The sequence below is a fragment of the Channa argus genome, chromosome 3 (genome assembly GCF_033026475.1).
Source record: "Channa argus isolate prfri chromosome 3, Channa argus male v1.0, whole genome shotgun sequence".
Lineage (NCBI taxonomy): Eukaryota > Metazoa > Chordata > Actinopteri > Anabantiformes > Channidae > Channa > Channa argus.
Window position 1 is genome coordinate 13,060,939 of NC_090199.1, and position 8,957 is coordinate 13,069,895.

The window sequence follows — 8,957 nt, forward strand, 5'->3', positions numbered from 1 at the left end:
TGTTTCTTTAGATCAAATTTCAACCGGTTAGACATTGTGTGACGTCACAGGAATTGCTCTCTGTCATTTTAAACCAAACCAGGAGGAGCCGCTCTCACTTCCCTGTGGGCGCAGCAGCTAACACAAAGACATTGCATTATCTTACACTGATGCTAACAACAGCTTTACAAACACTAAAGCAATGCCCAGCAACAACGGTGAAACAAATGTGACAGAAACATGATCAGTTGTGGACCTTCAGTAATGGGAGCTTTTGGACAGAGGTGGATGGAAGCTGAAAACTTTAAACTGGATCAAAAATCTAAAAAGTGCAACTGGTAATTGCATATTTGTAATAAGTGGATCCTTGTGATGTCTTGAACACATGCATATTTTAAAAGGTCCAGCAATTCTTGTAGCCGTTTTTATAGCAGTATCACAGATGTAGATTCATTTACAGTTACGCTGGAAAGTCTGTGAACTATTTAGAAGTTTATGGAACACAAACACACAAGACAAACGTGACACGATAAATTATTGTAGTTATTGTGGAAGATTATCAAATCTCAAATAGTTATCAGGCATAAATATGTGAACACTTGCTGGTGAGACCCCTGTTGAGCCCTGCACATTTGTTTAAGGGAATTTTAGCACATTTCTATGTTTAGAGCTTCAACTCAGCAATGTTAGAACTGGATAATTTTGCACAATAAATAAGTTTAAAATTTAGACTCATTTGTGTTATTAGGTTCCTTCAAATGTAGCTTTAGGACACACATACAGCTACAACTGGACATCCATTTGTGGGGCCCATAGGTGGGTCATCACAAATATTAATGATGGTAAATACATCTTAAATGTTACCTTTCGTTTTCCTCCTTTACATCCAGGCCCTTGTCTTGAGAGAAGTCCTAAGCTCCATTTTAACAAGTAATCCTCCTTTGATGGTCACTTGATATAAGCTGCTTCCTCTCACTCATCCACTGCACAGCATTAGGTACGCCTGTACCATCTAATGCGATCCAGTACAGCAGCTCTGCCATGACTTCTACTTGGACAAGGTTATAAACAGAGGTATACATTTTAAGTTGAACTGTCAGAAAGGTGATAACTCCTTTATGTGTTTATCTTTGAAGTCATAGTTGGTGGTGGAGTCATACTGGAGTGTATTATATTAAGAGGTGGTTCTAAAGTTTTGGCCCCTTTAAATAAGGTGGCCATGGATCCCTGACATCAGGTCATTTGACATGATGGAGTTGGAAATCTAACAACAGCATTAACTTCAGGTTCAGGTTCATGTGAGCGATCACACAGCACATCAGTATCTTCTTACATATGATAACAAACCTAACCTGGCTCAGAAAACGAATCAGGCTCCATGTTAATTTTGCAGCTCCTTGCACCTGGTGGTGTGGGATTCGAACCCAGCAGCTTTCTTTATGCCAAACCAATGCTCTACCACTGAGTCACCAGGCACCATTTGTTTGAACTGCTACATACTCATTAATTTGAACGGTGCCAACAGCTCTAAACCTACAAACAAGACACTTTTCTTTATATGAGACAAAAATGTATTGCTTTTAAAAGCCATGTCCAATGTTTATTACAGTGCAAATATTCCCTCCAAAATGTATCGTAAGATAGATATATATGTAATTAAACTACAAATACCCAAGAGTATTTGAGTAAATTATGCAGTTGCGATATTTTTTTTATGTCAAACAGTATCTTGATCACACACTGCTGCCATGTGTCAATGGACTTTTTTTTAAGTTTACCATCTACTTTACTAACCAGGTGGCCTAAAGGAGTCCCAAGGCAACAGAGAAAAAAACATTTTGTGCAACAATGCAACAATGAAACTGCAAAACTGTGAAGCTTCAGCTGCTGATGAGACAAACCATCCAATTAAACAGCATGCAAGCCCTGCAGAGCTTCAACAACATTTTCTGCTGAACAAATGTAATACAAATGGCCACATGGCTGAATCAGAATGTGTCATATCAGGAATATGTCAAAAGGTTATGCATTAATGTCGACACGGTTAATGATCTCATTGACCACATGAATGGTGCTAAACATCCTAACGAGTTTGTCTTCCTCCACGGGATTGTATTGACTCGACTGTCCTTCTCTATTAAACCCCTCTTGTCAGCAAATTGCACTGTTATTTGCTTTGCACTGATCAAACCTCACCCTATTACACACAGATCAGACACATCTTCCCTGCTGTTACTGCCCTCGTGATTAAACGATGTCTGAATAATTCATACCAGGCAGAGAAAACTGATTTTGGCTAGAAGCTAATGATATTATCAGCTGTTACTTAAAAGCTTGTGACCTTTTCCTTGTGGAGGATGGGGGCGTGTTTAGGAGAGGTTTCAACGGTGACATTTGAGACAGGGAGTGGCCCAGGAGAGGAGGCCTCTGGGTAATGAGGTCTTGCTGAGCGGAAACAGACTTTTTGACCTTCTTGTCTCAGTCTCAGTGTGCACAGCTTGTATATGTTAATATGTTTGTATGGTCTGAAACAGATGACCCATGACCTCAGAATGCACCCGTCCACAAGGTGGTTTTACTGTAGGAGGGGACAAAATATAAAGACTAGAGCTGACTACGAAAGCATGGTAGTGAAACAAAACGTTGTACAATGTAGCTCATAAAAACAAGCCCAGCAGGGGCACTTTAAGCTAATTGGCAACAGAACCCAGCAGGATGAAAAGACACTAATTGGATATTTTCTTTGTGGGGCAGATGCTTTCACTCGTCTCAGTCGAAATTATAACACTAGACTTATCTGATTTGGGATCCCCCTGGCGCAGCTGATTTTAAAGGGAGTTTGACAAGTTTTCCCCACACAGTAAAATATAATTCTTTTTGAAAATGTTGAGGTCTGATTGACTATTTTGTTGTCCTTGACAAGTGGTCACATTTAGCCAGGACACAATCTTGTAGTACAAATCAACTAAAGGTTCACAAGTTTCTCTTAATATTACTTTTTTCATATTTCTCTTTTAGGTATTGTTCAAAATAGATAGACCTATCATTCAATGTCATCTAAAATCCAACATTATATTCGAATGTGGGACTGGATCCCTGTTTGACCCTTTCAATTTAAACTCTACAATGAAAACACACAGAAATAGAGAGCAACATCTTCTCATATCTTTCATTTAATGGCCTACTTGATCTTTTTTTTACTGAGCTTATTCTCATAGAGACAAACCTACAAAAAATCCTAAAGCTATGAGCTTGCAGTTAAGGATTAACTGTATCACAAGGGACTATTCCAATGAACTCTAATGCAGGACAACTGAAAATAGTTTGGACACTAATAAAGTCGAATTAAAGGAAATAAAGGAAGGAAATAAATGTGTGGCAGGGTGGACACTGCATCTGTTGATCCATTTTGCATCTAAGGGATGTTAACGGATGAGATTATTATAACCTCTAAAATGGATGTCAAATTGAGTCCAAATAGATTAAATTAAAACGATGAAATTGTTGATTTCCAGGCAAAAAGACAAACGTGATAACCTGAGGTGATCTTTTTTATTCTCTACCTGAGAGAGAGTGGAGGCAGGGAGTGGCTGCAGCGGGACCACTCTTTTTTCCTCACTGCTCACACGTTAACTGCGCGCGTATGATGCACTTGAGAGGTGCCAAAGTGATTTGCGTCGCCGTCTAGAAGCGGACTGGAACAGATCCTGCTGAGGGCACCTGAGGAATGGCCTCTGAACAGGATGGGTCCAACAACACCAGAAATCTGACCAACCAGTTTGTGCAGCCGGCGTGGCGCATCGCGCTGTGGTCGGTGGCTTACAGCACAGTGCTGGCAGTGGCAGTTTTCGGGAACCTGATTGTGATTTGGATCATTCTGGCGCACAAGCGGATGAGGACTGTCACCAATTATTTCCTGCTGAACCTGGCTTTCTCTGACGTCTCCATGGCCGCTTTCAACACGCTTATCAACTTCATCTATGCGGCTCATGGAGAGTGGTACTTTGGAGAAGTGTACTGCAGGTTCCACAACTTTTTCCCAGTCACTGCAGTGTTCGCCAGCATCTACTCCATGACTGCGATAGCCATCGACAGGTATGACCGCGCACTGACCCGCAGGGGTTATTAATAAGAGTTTGGGAGTTTATGATTTGTGCGCGTTTACCTTTAGATCAGAAGAATATCACGATAATTTAGGTAATGACTTCAAGAATTTGGGTGCGTTTATTTTATTTATTTAACAATGGTCTTCACTTTTAAATAAAACTGTTTAAATTTACGCATATTTCATTTAGTGATTTTTGCGGCTGTGGATCAAAATAAAAATGATTTGTGACATCATTGACTGTTTACAGATACACAGATAATTTCATTTCATAATTTATATTTCACAGCTCATGACAGTGTTGTGGCTTCTGTCCTGTAGGTACATGGCCATCATCCATCCTCTGAAACCTCGTCTGTCAGCTAAGGCCACTTTGGGAGTAATCGTCTGTATCTGGAGTCTTGCTGTCATTCTAGCCTTTCCTCTCTGCTACTTCTCCACAACCCGAGCTTTACCTCGCAGAACCCTCTGTTATGTGGCCTGGCCCCGCATGATTGATGACCCATTCATGTGAGAACACAAACACTTGGCAAACCTTTTATGTCTAGCTTACAATAAATCAAGCTTCGTCATGATTATCATTGCAAAACTGGGCTATAATTTGGTTTTTATGGTTATATTTTTCAAATTTCCATCTAATTGTGTTTATCCTTAACTCAATATAGACATTATTATCCCCCTTTTTAATCCTGCTTGTCAGTATAATATAATGCACTCACAATTTTATTCCTTTACTTATTCAGGTATCATATCATAGTGACAATTCTGGTCTACCTGCTGCCCTTATTGGTGATGGGCATCACTTACACAGTCGTGGGAGTGACTCTGTGGGGGGGTGAGATCCCAGGGGACTCCATTGATAACTATCATGGCCAGCTCAGAGCCAAACGCAAGGTAACCACCACATTTCTTTAATGCATTTAAACTCCATAGTTGCAGGCATAACTGTCAACTGAATACATTTATACAAAAACAAGTGTTGCACAAATAATTTAATAGAGAATTAAAATCATAAAAAAGCACAAAGTAGTAAACTATGTCAACAGAATGTAACCCACTGTTTATAACAGGGGGCAAGCGCTGATTGGTCAGCAGATCTGGGAGGTCTGGTTGTAGGACAGAAAAGGAGAAGTCTAGAGATTTACCCTGCCATCCATCATTTGTAACTACTACTCAACTACTGCTGTTTAGATTCGCAAGGGGGCTGGAGCCTTTGCCAGCTGTCATACGGTGAGAAGACAGGTTGCCAGTCTATCTCAGGACAAACACAGAGAGACACACAGACAGACAACCATTCACACTAACTTTCACACCAGCAATTTATAGTGAACAATTAACCTAACATGCATGTTTTTGGACTGTGAGAAGAAACCAGAGTACCTGGAGGAAACCCAGACAAGCACAAGGGGAATATGCAAACACCACACAGAAAGGCCACGGTTGGCCAGTGATGTGAACCTGTGCAGTGCTTACCACTCCACCCTGCTGCAGGCTATGAAGTGTAAAGAAAGAAACAGTGGAGATAGGTCTCTACAGGGCAGATACTGATTTCTTATCACCCCTAAGCTGCAGTGTCAGTGCTTTTATTCAGCTGCGGGAGGGACAATTCCTGACAGAATGAAACCCTGCGCAGAACTCAAGATGACAAAAAAAAAAAAAGAAAAAGATATTAACATAAATAAACTATAAATCTGGCTAGAATTTTACAATTTTCATGAAAGTAAAACAAGAAAAGAAAAGTGTTAAAAATAGAAGAGTGTTAAAAATGTTAAAATAAGAAAAGGCTTACTCAGAAACCACTGTGAAGCTGTTTCCCTTTCTTCCCCTTTCTTCAAAAAACAAAGAAAAGAAGGAAATGACAACAAGAACATCAGCAAAATCTTAACTTTAGCCCCACAAAACAGATGAGGAAATTGTAACTTGAAGCCTTATAGGTTGAATTTGAAAAGCAAACAACTGAAAATGGGATGCTTATTATTACATTATAAAGCCCCAGGAGCAGAGAAATCAGTAAGAATCTTTATGATTTTCGAGAAACACCTCTGCTGGGAGGAAGCAAAACACATTGCACAGGCAACTAAAACATACTCAATCAACAGTGGGACTAAACACTGTGGACCCCTTACAGTTTAGATCAGTTAAATGTTTCGGGGAGAGCTGCAAAGCATATTCATTTGTTGGTGTGATGGCAATTCAAGATTTATTGAGTAAACTGTGCACCTCAGTCACTATCAGCACATTTCATGTTGCAAAACCAGTGTGTTGATCAGTTGCAGATGCAGTCTAGAAGTAGAGATAAGCATCCAGAGGCACTTGCTGTACTGCAGCTTGACATCATCAGCCAGACTACACAGTGTGCTTTGCAGCAGTTAGTCTGTGGGTGGGTTAAACAGGGATTAAGGTCAACAGAGCTGGCATGATGTACATCTATCAAGACAGCTGTGGGATTATTGCCAAAGAGTACAATTTATTGATAAACCTCAGAAATATTGCAGGTTAACATGTTAGATTTTCAGAGGTGGCACAAGAGGTTAGGCTGAAAGTACTCAGTTTTAAAGGATGTTGTTGGTAAAACAAAAAATAAAAAACACTGGTACTTAATCCCTACATCAGAATGACCACAGTAGAATAATGCATAATAACATAAACTCATATTGATCCTGCAAACTGACGCATGTCACTATTTAAGCTTCACAAGAAACCTATGAGCACTACCTCTGTAAATTTACATTAGAGTTATTTGTTTGGTCAGACAAACACACAAACATTCAGCACAAATACAGCGACAGGTGCAGGTGTACGATTTGCAATCTGTTGGAGGGCTTCATAAAGAAAAAATCATCAGAAGCTCAGATTGCTGAGCCACAATTGAGCCAAGGAAGATAAAAGAGATTCATAAATGTCAGAAAACTACAAGACAATGTCGGATTTGATTCAGAGGCCCACACTGACAAGATGCCATCTGGGCTAGAGATAAAAGAAAGTGGCTCTCATCTCGGGCTTGCAGATGAGCTTCTGCTAATGGTATAACAGCCGTCTGCATCTTTTTAACCACCTTCCCCCCCACAGCTCTGCATTGTATTGTAAAACACTGATGGGTTCTGCAGCACACTCTCATCCATCCTACCTGGAAGCTGCTGGGTCTGGTGCGTCATCACTGACCTTCTCTTCTCTTCCTACTGTGGCCATTAGGGACTCGTTGAATAAAAAAACATCATTGTGATCAGAGCGAAGAGGAGCAGAAAACAAACAACACATGAAGTTGATATTTTTAAACTTTTTGTTTTACAGCCTGCAGATGTTTAGAGTATGTCTACTATAAGCCGGCTGAATTTGCTAATGTTGTGTTTTAAAGTCTTTTATCAATACGGTGCAACACCTGTTATGTCATAATGTCAAAATGTGTTCAGCTTTTTGGTGATGATTTGCTCAATTTTCTTTTTCCTCCTAAAGGTGGTGAAGATGATGGTGATCGTAGTGGTAACCTTTGCCCTTTGCTGGCTGCCATATCACATCTACTTCATTGTGACGGGTCTAAATAAGCATCTGAGCAAGTGGAGGTACATCCAGCAGGTTTACCTATCAGTGATGTGGCTGGCAATGAGCTCCACCATGTACAACCCCATCATCTACTGCTGCCTCAACAGCAGGTGGGTAATACCATGCATGCAGATGCTAAATATACTCTAAATATAACGGTGAATTACATGTTAGGGATTTATTTGGGTGCAGATTTCGTGCCGGCTTCAAGCAGGTGTTCTGCTGGTGTCCCTTCATCCATGTTTCAAGCTACGATGAGCTCGAGCTCCAGAATAGAAGACTTCGACCAGGTCACCAGAGCAGCATGTGCACCCTCTCTAGGGTTGACACCAGTATCCTCAGCAAAGACAAGAGCACTTCTTCCCGTGGACACAGGTCAAGACTCAACTCTGAGCTCTGAGTGATATGCATATTTTTACTTTCAGCGTTACTTACACTTGGATATCATTGTCTCGCATGTGAATTATTACAGTAAATGTTAAAACCTTAGAACTTGTACAAAGAGAAATCATAAAAATAGCAGGATTCTTATAATTGCAGAATCATCAAGCTTTCTGCTGTGTCAGTGTAATTCAGTGACTGTTAGACAGGTCAACTTATATGTTTGACTGTCTATATATCAGCATGTATGTTGCAAGCACAAATGGCCAATAGCTTAATCAGAATTGGTTTAATTGAGCCAATTTGCCACTGTGTTAACCTACAAAAGAATCAAAAATTGGTCCTTTAAATAGAAAAGAAAAAAGTTCCAATTCCAATTCCTCTGAAACAGTGACAATTGAACTATGCTGGTTTTTATCTCAAAAACAGATGTTGCACTATAAATCTTATTTCTGTGTTGTTGGTTAATAGTCCCACTATTATTGTTTTATGGTACTTTAGTATGTAGCAATATATACTTTCCCTTAAGTAGCTTTTGATTTTTGTAATTATGTGTTTTCAGAGTTACACTAAGCACATTGTCATAGTATATAATGTTGTAGATAAGTATGTGACTAAGTGCTGTACTCACAATAAAATATATGAATATGATATGCTACCAATAACTATGAATTTCATAACAATCAAAATGGTATTAATTAAAGCTGTTTGGATGTTATTTGTATTTTATAAGCAAATGTAAATTCACAAGTCCTTGATTATGTAATTTATGTTGGTTAAAGGAAGCATGTGCCATTTTAATTGTATGTTTGGGAGTATTTTAAGGTTTGCTGCATTTGTTTTGTATATAAAAAATGTGGAACAGTTTGTGTCACAATATATTCAGATATTAGTGCAAATATGGGGACAGACTTAAACACAAATAGACACAAATTATGCCTATAGCCATTAT

At 39.4% G+C, this 8,957-nt stretch overlaps 1 protein-coding gene across 1 annotated transcript; it reads left to right on the forward strand.

Annotated features, from left to right (window-relative positions):
- The first annotated feature begins 3,371 nt into the window (after positions 1-3,371).
- On the forward strand, positions 3,372-8,905 carry tacr3l (tachykinin receptor 3-like). The gene is made up of 5 exons (XM_067496864.1): positions 3,372-4,074; positions 4,406-4,594; positions 4,828-4,978; positions 7,538-7,734; positions 7,817-8,905. Exons 1-5 carry the CDS (start codon positions 3,707-3,709, stop codon positions 8,022-8,024), a joined length of 1,113 nt encoding a protein of 370 aa, XP_067352965.1. The 5' UTR covers positions 3,372-3,706; the 3' UTR covers positions 8,025-8,905.
- The last annotated feature ends 52 nt before the right edge of the window (positions 8,906-8,957 follow it).

Coding starts and splice junctions, on each gene's coding strand:
- tacr3l (XM_067496864.1), top strand. CDS start 3,707: ATGGCCTCTGAACAGGATGGGTCCAACAACACCAGAAATCTGACCAAC. Junction 4,075..4,405: donor ACTGCGATAGCCATCGACAG/GTATGACCGCGC, acceptor TCTGTCCTGTAG/GTACATGGCCATCATCCATC. Junction 7,735..7,816: donor TACTGCTGCCTCAACAGCAG/GTGGGTAATACC, acceptor ATTTGGGTGCAG/ATTTCGTGCCGGCTTCAAGC.